The sequence below is a fragment of the Myxozyma melibiosi genome (assembly GCF_037950935.1).
Source record: "Myxozyma melibiosi strain Phaff 52-87 chromosome Unknown BZA70scaffold_2, whole genome shotgun sequence".
In the NCBI taxonomy this organism is placed as follows: Eukaryota; Fungi; Ascomycota; class Lipomycetes; order Lipomycetales; family Lipomycetaceae; genus Myxozyma; species Myxozyma melibiosi.
The window spans coordinates 912,055-924,602 of NW_027042916.1; the positions used below are offsets into that span (position 1 = coordinate 912,055).

Genomic DNA, 12,548 nt, shown 5'->3' on the forward strand with positions numbered 1-12,548 from the left:
TAGGGGGGCTGCGCACCATTATAAAGAACCCTACCGTTATTTTGGATCAATATACCTGGTAACTCATCTGATCACGTGGAAGTTTTTGCTCCCACCCCAGCTTCTCCCTGCATCTGCCTAAATATTCGCCGGCCGAACGTTTTTATCAGATCCGGGTTGAGCCTTACAGGTTTGCAAGTAGGCTTGATAAGCCTTGCAGATCACGCGTTGTTCTGTTTACAGGTTGAGTACGGAAGGGCCAAAAATACGAAACGACTCGAATCAGTTTAGAGAACTCGCTGCCATGGAACGGCTACCAGACGAGATCCTGCTCTGGATTTTCGAATTGCTTGATGCCCCAGCGTTCCTCCAGGCTTCACATACCTGCTCTCGATGGCTGAAGTTGCTTCGTCGTGATGCTGTTTTAGCCAAGCATATCCGCGAGCGTATATGTGAAAATCCCGCCGAATTGGAGTATCTGGAGATCGTTCCTCATTCGTATGCCACTGTCGCTCAAAACATCCGCAAATTTCTCTTGATCTCTTGTACTGACGCGCTTATAATTATAGGTGTGGTCGTGAGCATAAAAAGTCAGCGTCATGGCCTAAACGCAAGAACAACGAAAGCTGGCTGGAATATCTCTACCTCTTCTTTCTTCGTCAGAAATCGATTGGCTTGGTGCTACGTCCGGCCTATAATTTATGGCTAGGAGAAGGTCTTTTTGACCCTATGTATTACGAGTGCTCTACTCGTTCAGATGATGGTACGCTGTTTATTGTCGTTCAGCGCAATAAACTCACAAGTCCGGTTCCGCTACGCACAGTCCATATATACAATCTTCATTGTGTGATGTATGATCGTTACACTCCCCCCCGTCCCGGAACCCGGCGCGGGAACTTCGAACTAGAGGATATGCATGGACCTTATTTATGGCAGACACTGGTTTTGACCGAAAGCTCTGATAAGAAGGCTCAATCTGTTGTCGTGGCTCGGGACGGAAAATCTATAGCGATCGATTTCCAACACGGGTATGTCGAGGTGTATACGTTGGAGAATTTGCGAGAGAATGAGTCCCATTCGCAAGAAACATGGGGCAGATCTTCGATGTATGGTCCCAGGATGAACCTTATGCTCAAACGTATTTATCATCAGCAATTTCCCTCAACAGTTCATTCTATCGCCTTAACTTCAAATGCCGAGGTGCTGGTCTTGGGTTTCAACAGATTAGGCGGACTGACTATCGTTAATTTGAAAACCGGTGAAACTTTGGATCTGCCACATTACAGACTTGATTTGGGAATCAACCTACAGCTCGGCGATCAAGCTCTGATGCTGACCGGCTTCAACGAAACGATGGTTATGCGGAGCTTCGATCCCAAGGATTGGGAGCAGAAAACTAGCATTTGGGATTACTATGCAAGACTAATTGAGAGTACCGAGTTGCGGTATGTAGAGATGGAAGGCGTGCGAGGGCTGAACTTGAGAGGGTGGTTTATCGGTATCAAGCCTGCTTCTACCGAAGATCCACCACAACCATCATCGCCATCATCACCAACATCATCACACTCATCCGAATCACCACCAAGTCCTCCACCGGGACCTTCGGAAAGTCATGAAAACCATTTGCGTTTAGTGTGCCTCAACGATGACGTCGATGATGATGCTTCAGGTGAAGATACCGAAGCGCAAGAAAGAGAACTTGAGAATCGTCTATTGGACGATGACCGCGATGAATCGTCAGACCTGAAGGCATCGTTACTGATAACGCCTGAAGGTAGTGGCTATGTTTTGAATGACGAGACATCCCGACTGATAGTCCGAAGGGATGGAGATTTCGATCTGTTCTCATTGTCGGAAAAGCATTGTCTGCGCTATACAGAGAATTACCGGGAAAGCAAAACATACAATGAAACACTAGACTCTTTCACCAGGTGCATGAATTTATTGTACGGTCACCAATTGCAGAACAGTCATGTGGCAGGAATGGTCTCGCGCCGATTCGAGGCACCTGCCTTGTTTCACAATGGCAGACCTGCCGAAAGAATCTGGTTCTGCTTGTTGTCTAAGCTGGTGGTACGTCATCGCAACTTGCTTGTTGTTTACGAGTTCGGCCCTGTGAGCGAACGACTGGACCGAAGGGCAGAAAGATGGAAACTGGCAGAGTCCCATTACGAAAAGATCAAAATAAGTCATGCACCGGACTTCTATATAAAATGGGATTTTAGGGTAACTTGCGGCTGGCCGCCTGGTACAAGTTTGGAAGAGGCGGAGAAATGGAGGCGACGCGGGTATGACATGGTATATCCATGAGCTCTCGTAAGGCATGTCATATATACGGAAAACAATCCTACATTTATTTACAAAACATAAATCCCTACTCTATTTTCCTCTTCTGAAATTTCCCCGTCCCCGTCCGGAGTTTTGTCTCTTGTTCTTCCCCGACCGATCTTCTTCGCCATCTCTCTTTCTCTTTCCGGCACCGATACCAGCAGCGCCACCTCTTCCCCGGCTGTTACTATTACGACTTCCGCCACGTCCTCCCCGACTCGAACCCCGACTCGCACGAGTTTTGTTGAAAACCACAACCTTATCCTCCTCCTCCTCCTCCTTCTCTGCCTCGTCATCATCACCGTTCCCTTCGCCATCGGCAGATGCGTTCTTCTGACCGACCTTTATCCGCGCTTTCAGCTCCCGTGCCTCGCGGCGCTTGACAACCTCGATGTTCTCAATCGCAAACTCGACCACCATTCTCCGCTTCCGTAGATCTTCCGCGTCCTTAATCACCGACTTCTTGCCCTTCTTGCCCGCCTTGCCGTTCGCCTGTTGAGATCCCTCGGAGGCTTCGCCGGTCTCGGTCTTGGAAGATGATTCCGGTGTGACGATCTTGTCGAGATCGGCCTGGAGCGCTGTCAGATCTTTAGGTCCGATCTCGCGAGCATTGAGCCATCTCAGACCCATCAGAGCAGATCGGTGCGTAGCGTACTCGATGAATCCGTATCCGCGACTACGTCCTGACCCGGTCTTTTTGTCCTCGGTGATGATCTTCACCTGCTTGACGACACCAAATTTTTTCTTCTTGCCAATCATACCGCGCTGCTCTTCATTTGCACGCGACCGCTCAAGCTCCTCCTTTGAAAGGGGCTGACGAATACCGGCCTTGACGTCCTCAGCAAACCCGACGACTGCCTTGCGAGCGAGCGCCTTCAGCTGCGTCTCGGTCATGCTACGCGGGATATTGCGCACAGCTAGACGGGTGAGTGACAGATGAAGCGACGGATTGCTGCGGAGCTGCTGTCGTCGGGCGGCTAGAGACTGCTGTCTGATATCCATATCGGTTTTCGACATTGCCTGGCCGAGTTCTGAATCGGGCGCGATGCGACCCTCGTTGAGAAGGAACAGGTGCCGCTTGTCGCGAGATCCAGAGTTGTCTTTTCCAGCAGCCGTAAGTCTGCGTTGCGCACCAGCAGTCTGAAGCTTCTCAGCGCGCTCACGGTCGACCGCCGACGTGACTGAGAGAACACGGTCGTCGAGCACGTAGCGCTGGTCGACGTCATCGGCAATTAGGATTGAGTTCTCAGCAATCTGCTTCGGCGCCGAGGTAACGCATGAAAGATGATCTTCAGAGTTGTAGAAGCAGACAAAGCCGGTGCCGCGCGGCATCTCGGTTTCCTTGTCGATGACGGGGAGAGCGTACCGGACTGGTCCGAAGTGGGTCTCGAAATGAGCCTTTAGACTCTCGGCGGTGGTTGCATAGGAGAGGTTGCGGACGAAGACAGTCGTGGGCGTTTTAGTGTCAGGGCCGGCGCGACGAGTGGCAGGCTTGTCTTCCACGTCCATGTCTTCGTCTTCGTCTTCCTCGTCTTCGTCATCATCTTCACCGTCTTCATCATCTTCATCGTCATCTTCATCTTCATCGTCTTCGAGCTTGATCTCAGTGTCGCTGTCAGGCTCGTCTTTGATCTCCGGTTCGCTATCGTCATCTTCAGATTTGATCGAATCGTCGTCATCCTCGTCATCCTCGGACTCTTCCTTGACTTCGTCTTCATCAGACTCCTCCTTAACATCAGCGTCCTCATCGGGTCTGTTAGCCTGATGCTGAGTCCAAAGGTCCTTCTGCACCGCATAATCAACCGCGATCGGTCGTCCGTCAAGCTTCTTGCCGTTCACAGCCTTAATTGCGTTCTCGGCCGAGATCCGTTTGCGCATAGTGACAAACGCAAATCCAGACATGCGACCACCGGCCTTGCGCGGAATAATACACTCTGTAACCTTTCCGTACGGCATGAACAATTTCTTGAGCTCATCCGGGTCGCGGACCGACCACGGAAGATTGCGAATGATCAATCGAGGCCGACGTCGCTCGATACTCTGGCCGGTGCTATCCGTCCGTGGCTCTTCACCATCTTGGTCCTCATCATCAGATCCGTCGTCGTCAACGTAGACAGCGCGCTGCTTTGGCGCTTCTTTCCGCTCACGCTTCTTTGCGAAATCAACATTGAGCAACCGACCCTCGAACTTGGTCTTCCGGCACTCCTCCAGTGCCTTCTTCGCGTCAGCGGCAAGTGCAAAAGACACAAATCCAAAGCCCTTGGATTCATGGGTCTTGTGATCGGTCACAATCACACTGTGCTTGACCGGGGAAATCTGCGAGAAAAAATCCGACAGCGATTCAGAAGTGGCAGAGAATGGAATCGACCGCACGAACAGCGTCGTGTTTTCTGCCGGGGTAGAAGATGATTCTGTAGATGTAACCGCTGTAGAGACAGCAGTTACTGAATCTATATCGCCCGTGGTCTCAATAGGGCTATCAGCCATTGTTTGTGTGTGTTGGCTTGTTGGAGTGGTATTGGTAGCACACCACGATGCTAAGAATTTTTTGTTTAACCGGTGGTTTTTTTTTCTCGTTGGGAGTTTATAAAGTTTAAATCTCACGTGACTAAAAGTATATTCGATGGCCTGGACAGTACGCGGCTCACAGCAAAAGTGCAGCGCAGATAGGTCAGGTTTTTCTTTCGTTGATTTTCAATTCAAGCTCGTTTATTTCCAAGTAGTTTAAAACATTGTTAAGAACTCCGTAACACCGGGCGTACAATAGTACTGAATTAAGACGTATAGACAAAAACCTGCTACCGTTCTCCGCGAAGACGAGCCATATTTTCAGAGAATGCTCTACTATTCGAGTCACGAATAATGGGTTCAGCAGCAGCACGTTTTCTCGACACTTCAGACTGCCGAGTCTCTTCCTCTGCTTCGGTTCCAAGCGCGGGCTCCACTTGAGGCGGCGGTGAAGCAGTGCGGATAGAGGCAGTATGCGTGGCGAGTGCTTTATTCCGATACGCAACTACGGCGTTGTTATTCCGAGCCACGAACGGCTCACTGATCGCTTGCTTGAACCGTCGGATTTTCTGTTCGCCCCAGCCGGGGATGTTGTGGAGCGAGTTGCCGAAGTCGTCGATTGCGCCGGCGACCGAACCAAAATTTGCCAGCAGGTTTGCCGCATCGGTTTTGTTCACGCGGGGAATCGTCCGCAGCACTTCGACTACTTGCTTGTTGTAGTCTTCGTCTTTTTTGCCCTGAATCGCCGCAGGAGATACTTTTTGAAGTCTGCGGAAGAGAGAGATGTAAGTTCCTGCTTCGCGGGCACTGTGACGATATTAGTCTGGTTAGCCGAGACACGACGAGAAGAGCGAGAGAATGTGGCAGAGACTTACGACCAAGCAAGAAAGATTGTCATTTCCTTGACGATTGCGGCTTTTGATAGGGTCTTTATGGGATCTGTGTGATTCTCGATGTCGACGACGACAAGAAGGATGCGATTTCTGTATTGCCCAAGTTTTCCCATTCTGTTGAAGATATATTCCGGATGTAGTCCTGCGTGTAGTAGATCAGCATATCAGATTCATTGTCTTGAATCCTTTAATCGTAACGTAATATATTGTGACATACTGTGATATTTCAAGCTCAGAAAGAGAACGGCTACGTTTTCGGCGGGCATATAGTCGGATGTGATGTCTGCAAACTCCCAAGAAGCGCCTTTGATATGCTGTAGTACGGGATTGCCATCTTGTTTGCGGTTGACGAGAATCGTACCGGCGGAGACCAGTCGAGGAGTGGGCTGCTGGACAGCAGGACGGGATGGCTGACGGGGATTGCCCGGGGCAGGCGAAGGCGAAGCGGCAGCTGGTGCGGAGGTGGTTTGGACGGCGTTGCGCTGCTGTCGCTGTGGTGGCTGCTGCTGCTGCTCTGCTGCGAGAATATCGGCAGCGGTGAGCTCGACCGAGCTGTCGGCAAAGTAGTCGTGGTCAAGGCCACTCATATTGTGCAGACAGACAGACCGTGGGGTGCACCGAGAATGGGATTAGAATTATCAGAACTGGGAGATGAGGTCATTGTCGGGAGCGGCGAGTGATGCGGGAGACGCAACGCGTGCTGCGGATAACGCGACAGGCGGCTCGAGATATCTCGAGACGAAGGCAGCGCTCAGCACCGCAGCCGGCGCGCCCAGCGGATTACCGCAAACGGGTTTGAAAAGACTAAGATTCTGCGCACGCGCCTGTCCCTGGGCATAGTCGCGCCCGAATGAGCACGAGGCACCGAGTCAAAGTATGCAAGATTGCGGATCTGGCTGAAAAGGCGTGTACTGTTAGGGTTGGCGTGAGGAATGTGGTACCGAGATCTTGTGTCTGGAGGGTCTGTCACATACTAGCCGTCCTCGAAAGGTCGGTGCCGCATATCGGTCGACGCAGACAGGTGCTGCTTCGAGGGAGGAGGAGGTGGAGGGACAGAGGGCTGCTGCTGTCTGGTCAAAGGCCTCTCTGCGCTCACTATCAGCATCGCAGCATCCTCCAGCTGGAGCTCTCTCAGTTACTTTCTCGTACTCGCAGATCACGTGTGGGTCACAGCCAAATCGGTTTGTTTACAGATCACCGATTTGGTAGGCTGTCGGAGCGCGCGTGTCACGTCGAACCTAAAATGAGACACGCACAAACACGATGCCGCCGCCGCGTTTCTCTTCCGCGTTTTTCTTTCGCCATTTTCTTCCTTCCTTCCATCCTCCCATCTCTTCTTCCTCTTCCTCATCCTGCCCTGCTCCTTCTTTCTCTGCCTTCCTCCTCGTCCTCTCCTCGTCCTTCCGCCTCGCAGCCGACTCTCTCGTCTGCAGCTTTCCGGCACAATGCAGCAGCGCTCTCCCTCAAAGCTTGCCCGTCGCGGCCAAGCTTCCTCCGTCGCGCCCTCTTCCTCCTCCTCTTCCTCCTCGCTCTCCACCATCCGCGCGCCTTCCTCCCACAACATGATGCGCTCTCTCTCTTCAGTACATCTTCCTCCTCCGCCGCTCTCTTCAGTCTCAGTCAACGTCCCGCACCGTCCGCCGCCACCCCCACCCGTCAAGCGCTCTCAGCCTCTCCCGCCGGCTGCTTCGGCTTCGAACGCAGCGGCCGCGCAGCACATCCTCACCGCTCCCTCTCTTTCTTCTTCAGTCTCCTCCATGACTCCTAAAGAGAACGACGACCCGTCACCGAACGCAGAAATCCCGCCTCCACATCTCATGCCCCCTATCGATGACGACGGCGAGAAACCGCCGTTCTCGTACGCGACTTTGATCGGAATGGCTATCCTACGCGCCCCCAACCGACGCCTCACACTCTCTCAAATATACAAGTGGATAAACGATACATTTGTCTACTATCGGTCCTGCGACCCAGGCTGGCAGAACTCCATCCGCCATAACCTCTCTCTCAACAAGGCCTTCTCGAAGCAGGAACGGCCTAAGGACGATCCCGGTAAGGGTAACTACTGGGTCGTCGAGCCTGGCTCGCAGTATCTCTTCATGAAGACGCGTCCTCGAAAAGCTCTCGCTTCCTCTTCTTCTGCCCAGTCATCTTCTCAGAATGCCTCTGGATCCAATACCCAGGAACGCTACGATGCAGGCGCGAATGCGGACACGTCGCCCACCCTATCACGCGTCGCTCGAGCCACAAAATCTGAGTCGGCTCTGCTGCAGCCTCTGGCGAAACGAGGGGCAGACTATGCGCTTTCTTCTTCGCCGGACATTGTCGTCAAGCGCGCACGTACTTCTGCAAACGACGCGTCTGCCGCTCCCTCTCTGCAGTTTCCGCCGCAGCCGCATAATGTGAAGAACGAGTTCGCGACTCCGATGCGTCCTGCATCTCGTGGGAATGCGCCGACGTCGGTGTCGTCTTCTGCGGTAGCTCCAGGGCTCTCGTTCGCGTCGTCGTCGTCTCCTGCGCCGGGCATGCCATCTACGCCTGCTACCAGTGACGTGAACTCGTCATTGCTTTTGCCCGTCAGCAACTTCACTGATAAAAAGAAGAACAATGCTACGCGTCGGAGGCCAACCAGCGCGAAAAATAACGCGTCGCGGGCGAAAAAGCAGGCTTCTCTGCCAAGTTCTCGTCGACAAACAAGTTTCCCTCTCTCAGTCGACTCCACCGGTCATTCTCTTGACACAGACGACGATGAAGCGGACAGCTTCTACGAGAACGATGAGGACGAGCTCAGCAAGTCGTTATTTGACGGCAACCACCCGTCTCTTTCTATATCTCCCAACACGTCCTTGCGGAATCATCGCGCACATATCCGTCTGATGACCTCGCCGGTCGTCGGCTCTCTTGCAGTTCCTAGGGACGATGCAAGTGGACTGTACTTCAACCCGCCGGCGACTGCTCCTCTCCACAACTCTCACCAACCATTTGCAAAGTCGCCGCTGCGGAGTAGTACGCCGCAGAAGCAGCAGTATGAGGCGACTACATTCTCTCCGCTAAGGCCTCAACGGCAAGCATCGGCATCTCCTTTTGGCTCACCAATCTATCTTCGCCAACATCACCAACAGTTCATGTCTCCACAAAGGAAGTTGCTCGCACACTCCACTTTTACATTCGACGAGTCTGGATCTCCAGTAGTGCCAGCACACGCGTTCATGGGCCAGCAAGTAGGCCTGGGCGCAGTGCAGATGAACGACGACGATGATGATCTGACACGATTTTGTTCATCGCCAGACAAGCGGGGAACCAAAATGAAGCCTCAGTTTTTCTTTGATGATTTCTTCTACTACGGTCGACACAACGGTGGCAGCATGCTCGATGGTGACCGTCGGAGTAGCGATGGCGATACAGAAGACGATCTGCAAAGCGAGAAACGGCATGATTCAAACATCGGCGTCGAGGTCTTCGGAGTCGACGTATGCGGGGTCGTGCAGCGCGCTGTCGAGTTTAATCGGGAAAAGCGCGAACTCGGCCAAGGCATTTCTTTCGATTCGTCAAAGAGCACCGAAGCCGCTGCTCAAGAGATGAGTTTCAACCTCCAGCAGAGCGAGTCGCGATCTCGAGAACCCACTGCTGGTGAGAGTGAAGAGGTGCGTGCAATGCGCGCGCATGGGATGTTTCGAACGATGACGTTTTAATATAGAGATTTTTATGGTTTTGCCTTTGTTTTCTATTTCCTGCTTATTGGTCCAGATTGGTTGTGAATTGACAGCGTTCAGTTTTTCCGTTTTAATGCCTGTTTCTTTGTTTTTTTCTCCTTTTTATCTTATCTGCACTTTCAATTTCTATTCTTGGGATTTTCGGGGGTATTTTTCCATGTTCTGTGTTACCGGTGGAGTTTTATTGTCAAATTTTTTGTTCCCTAGTGATGGATGGTATCCTATTTTATGACAAAATAGTGTATGATATGAATTTTTTGAGACCAGTGAATTGTACTTTTAGTCATACTTTTTTTCTCTTTGTGAATTTAAAAGATTTCCATAACCCAAAAGCAAGCATTAGTGGTGTGATAAGATGACAAGTGAATAATTTACAGCTCCTCAGACACAAATGATAATCGTACATTAAAACCCATTTTGCAGCCATCCGTAATGATCTTTCCCATGACCACCCGCATCCTCTAATCCGTGCTAGCGCAGCCATGACACCCGCACGTCACGCACTCGACCACCTTGTCCTTCGCCAGCTTCGCCTTTGGCACTCTGCAGATGCACGTAGCGTTGAAATTGTTCTCCTTCGCCTGGATACACCGCAGGCAGCATAGTTTCTCGTACCCCTGCTTCTTCCACTTTGCTATCAGATTGCCGTCCGCATAGCCCTGTTTCAGCAGCCACTGGTAGAGTTGAGAAGAGATGGCCTCTCGCGTGTAGTAGAGATCGTAGATATACCGCGAGCGCTGGTGGGTGATCTGGAATACCGGCCACAGCGACTCGTTCTTGCGCTGGCCTTCGTGGGGGGTAGTTTCGATGTCTTTGAGCCGATTTGCAAACTCAAGCAAAGTATCTTCTATCTCTGCAAACCCCTCTGGTGGCTTCTTGGTGCGTTGTGTGCGGACTCGAGGCATTTTGTTATCTCGCGAGCGGGTTGTGTAGACCGTAGAAAGAGCGTGTGGTGTGGCGGGCTTTTCTGACACGAGCGTTATCGCGAAGACGCAACGCGTGCGTGGAGTCACGTCCCCTTCCAAGTCGCCCTTAATCGAAGATGTGTCCTGTAATTCAATTTACCGCGTTCTGTCTATTCTCAATTCCTCCTTCTTGTCAGTTAAAACAATGATCAACCCACCTGTTAAAGCCAAGCGCCTGCTGCTGTTTTGTTTCCTTACCGGACTTTTGATCTTCTACATTCAACATTACCGCAACGCTGGCTTGAGCAGCCACTCCACCACCAGTATATTTGGCTACGATGTCCCTAACTACAAAGCTGGTGAGTGTGCACGCGACCTTTCGTGGTCTGGTTCTTGATCTTCTATTAGTTTGTTGTATGCTAATTGAGGTTTATTTCGAACAGTCCGCGCCGAGGCACTAGGCACGGAATTGACCGAGAAGGGGGCAGGTGATTATGAACCCTTGGATGAGATCCAAGAACTACTCCTGAACTCACCTGGTAAGCCGTTCTCGCTACCGATATAAATAATGATAGCAGTGTTTTAGCTTGATGGCTGCATGATTCTGTACTGACTTTTAATCTTCCAGTTGTCATCTTCTCAAAGTCGTATTGGTACGCATACAATCGCTGATCCCTTTCTTCGTCTACCCTACAAGGAAACTGACAAGTGCTCACACCTCTAGCCCCCACTCCCGCTTCGTCAAGAACCTGCTCAAAGACACATACAAGATGAACCCGCCACCTACCGTCAAGGAACTCGACCTTGATCCGCACGGATCAATCATCCAAGACGCGCTGCTCGATATCTCTGGCCGTCGCACTGTTCCCAACGTCTTTGTCGGCGGCAAGAGTCTCGGCGGTGGTGACGAGATGCGCATGCTGCATGGCAAGGGCGTGTTGGCGACCGAGTTCAAAAAGAAGGGTGGGCGGAAGTTCTCGATTGAAAAGGGTCGGGATTAGTCTGATAATGTAGGCTGAGCTTGTGATATATGTTATATGTTTGTATCGATCTGTATCTTCCTGGTATGATGCTAGGAAATCGTCTGTATACTGTATAGAATATGCGGTTTATTTACAATCGAGAAGTTCTTGGTCTATCATCGCTTTTCCGTGGGCTCTCTAAACCACCAATTCACCTAGCAGTAAAGCGTGTCAGTTTTGCAACACTGTATAAAAAATGGTAAGGAGCCGAGGAGCAACTTACACTGGCCGAAACATCATCCCCTATACTCTCAACCTCATGCCACCATCTCTCCGGAATAAATAGTCCATCGCCCGGTTCTAAAATACACGAATCATACGCAGCCTCTCCCGCTTTCGGTTCGCCGAAATTTCTGTTCCCCAAAATCCCTCTCTTGCGATTCTTGTTCAACTTCTCCATATCAGACGTCTCCGTATCCTTCGTATCGTACTCGGGCTTCCACAGCGTAACCCGCTTCCTACCCGCGACCATCACGTACAGATTCTCATTCGGATCAAAGTGCCGTGGCGTGAACGTCTTGCGCCCGATCCACGCGCTGCAGCCGTATACGTGCTTCTCGGTCTCAACAGGAAGGTACACCGGCCTCGGCACAAAGTCGTCCTTCAGCGCGGGAAGCGTCTCGAGCAGCGGAGTCTGCGCAAGGTAGATATTTCTAAACTGCTCGGGAACCTGTCCTGCTTCAGCTGAATGCAATTTCAGAAACAGCGACAGCGGAACTTCGGTCCTTGTAAAATCAGTCTGCTGAATCACCGTCTGCGTCGGCGGCGTGAAGTTATCTGGAGCAGGCTGCGGAGCATTCGGATTAAACCGACCCGTTTCAACATCCACAAACGGATCCCGTCCATTCCCGTCAATCAACTTCATAAAATATCTCAAGTTTAGCGATGCTGCTGGTGCTGTCGTCGCCTGTCCGTCGCTACTCTTGTCGGATGCTACCATCCATTTTTTTAGAGCCGGAAGGTGTCTGAACTGAGACTTGAACAGGCATGGAACTCCGCGCCGTAGGTATTCCTTCACAAATATCTCCCGCGCAATATCCTGCACGACCTGGATTTTACCCATCTTGCGATCTTTTTGAGAGTGCAATAGCTGGAAATCATCCGTCGTCGAAGATGAAAGCAAAGCGTAAGTTATTCCAGCCCTAATCCGCAGAGATGCGGAAGGAATCTTCGGTCGGTGAACGACCTACATTCGTAAAT

The 12,548-nt window shown here is 51.4% G+C and overlaps 7 protein-coding genes across 7 annotated transcripts; 3 read left to right on the top strand and 4 right to left on the bottom strand.

Moving 5' to 3' along the window:
• Window positions 1-62: 62 nt before the first annotated feature.
• BZA70DRAFT_275174 (uncharacterized protein) lies at window positions 63-2,342 on the top strand. Its single transcript, XM_064912107.1, has 2 exons — window positions 63-477; window positions 549-2,342. Exons 1-2 carry the CDS (start codon window positions 284-286, stop codon window positions 2,287-2,289), a joined length of 1,935 nt encoding a protein of 644 aa, XP_064769872.1. The 5' UTR covers window positions 63-283; the 3' UTR covers window positions 2,290-2,342.
• On the bottom strand, window positions 2,343-4,890 carry BZA70DRAFT_275176 (uncharacterized protein). The gene has a single exon (XM_064912108.1). The coding sequence runs from the start codon at window positions 4,792-4,794 to the stop codon at window positions 2,359-2,361; it is 2,436 nt and encodes an 811-aa protein (XP_064769873.1). The 5' UTR covers window positions 4,795-4,890; the 3' UTR covers window positions 2,343-2,358.
• Window positions 4,891-4,953: 63 nt separating this feature from the next.
• On the bottom strand, window positions 4,954-6,366 carry BZA70DRAFT_116179 (putative mating-type switch/DNA repair protein Swi10/Rad10). The gene is made up of 3 exons (XM_064909457.1): window positions 5,926-6,366; window positions 5,691-5,850; window positions 4,954-5,622 (listed from the first exon to the last, which is right to left on the bottom strand). Exons 1-3 carry the CDS (start codon window positions 6,293-6,295, stop codon window positions 5,106-5,108), a joined length of 1,047 nt encoding a protein of 348 aa, XP_064769874.1. The 5' UTR covers window positions 6,296-6,366; the 3' UTR covers window positions 4,954-5,105.
• Window positions 6,367-7,282: 916 nt separating this feature from the next.
• BZA70DRAFT_275183 (fork head domain-containing protein) lies at window positions 7,283-9,715 on the top strand. Its single transcript, XM_064912109.1, has one exon. The coding sequence runs from the start codon at window positions 7,466-7,468 to the stop codon at window positions 9,398-9,400; it is 1,935 nt and encodes a 644-aa protein (XP_064769875.1). The 5' UTR covers window positions 7,283-7,465; the 3' UTR covers window positions 9,401-9,715.
• BZA70DRAFT_275184 (G10 protein) lies at window positions 9,716-10,349 on the bottom strand. Its single transcript, XM_064912110.1, has one exon. It carries the CDS (start codon window positions 10,324-10,326, stop codon window positions 9,883-9,885), a length of 444 nt encoding a protein of 147 aa, XP_064769876.1. The 5' UTR covers window positions 10,327-10,349; the 3' UTR covers window positions 9,716-9,882.
• Window positions 10,350-10,531: 182 nt separating this feature from the next.
• Window positions 10,532-11,327, top strand: BZA70DRAFT_288296 (thioredoxin-like protein; the record flags this gene model as incomplete). Its single annotated transcript, XM_064914022.1, has 4 exons — window positions 10,532-10,685; window positions 10,770-10,865; window positions 10,955-10,979; window positions 11,051-11,327. The coding sequence occupies 4 exons, from the start codon at window positions 10,532-10,534 to the stop codon at window positions 11,325-11,327; spliced, it is 552 nt and encodes a 183-aa protein (XP_064769877.1).
• Window positions 11,213-12,547, bottom strand: BZA70DRAFT_116162 (uncharacterized protein). Its single transcript, XM_064909456.1, has 2 exons — window positions 11,572-12,547; window positions 11,213-11,503 (listed from the first exon to the last, which is right to left on the bottom strand). Exons 1-2 carry the CDS (start codon window positions 12,409-12,411, stop codon window positions 11,465-11,467), a joined length of 879 nt encoding a protein of 292 aa, XP_064769878.1. The 5' UTR covers window positions 12,412-12,547; the 3' UTR covers window positions 11,213-11,464.
• Between the last annotated feature and the right edge of the window lies 1 nt (window position 12,548).

Excerpts from the sequence above, each read along its gene's own strand:
- BZA70DRAFT_275183 (XM_064912109.1), top strand. The coding sequence starts at position 7,466 with ATGACTCCTAAAGAGAACGACGACCCGTCACCGAACGCAGAAATCCCG.
- BZA70DRAFT_275176 (XM_064912108.1), bottom strand. The coding sequence starts at position 4,794 with ATGGCTGATAGCCCTATTGAGACCACGGGCGATATAGATTCAGTAACT.
- BZA70DRAFT_116162 (XM_064909456.1), bottom strand. The coding sequence starts at position 12,411 with ATGGGTAAAATCCAGGTCGTGCAGGATATTGCGCGGGAGATATTTGTG. Across the intron at positions 11,504-11,571 it reads GGGATGATGTTTCGGCCAGT|GTGAATTGGTGGTTTAGAGA; the intron begins GTAAGTTGCTCC and ends CTTTACTGCTAG.
- BZA70DRAFT_116179 (XM_064909457.1), bottom strand. The coding sequence starts at position 6,295 with ATGAGTGGCCTTGACCACGACTACTTTGCCGACAGCTCGGTCGAGCTC. Across the intron at positions 5,851-5,925 it reads TCTGAGCTTGAAATATCACA|GACTACATCCGGAATATATC; the intron begins GTATGTCACAAT and ends TACTACACGCAG. Across the intron at positions 5,623-5,690 it reads ACAATCTTTCTTGCTTGGTC|TGCCCGCGAAGCAGGAACTT; the intron begins GTAAGTCTCTGC and ends ATATCGTCACAG.
- BZA70DRAFT_275184 (XM_064912110.1), bottom strand. The coding sequence starts at position 10,326 with ATGCCTCGAGTCCGCACACAACGCACCAAGAAGCCACCAGAGGGGTTT.
- BZA70DRAFT_275174 (XM_064912107.1), top strand. The coding sequence starts at position 284 with ATGGAACGGCTACCAGACGAGATCCTGCTCTGGATTTTCGAATTGCTT. Across the intron at positions 478-548 it reads CTGGAGATCGTTCCTCATTC|GTGTGGTCGTGAGCATAAAA; the intron begins GTATGCCACTGT and ends TTATAATTATAG.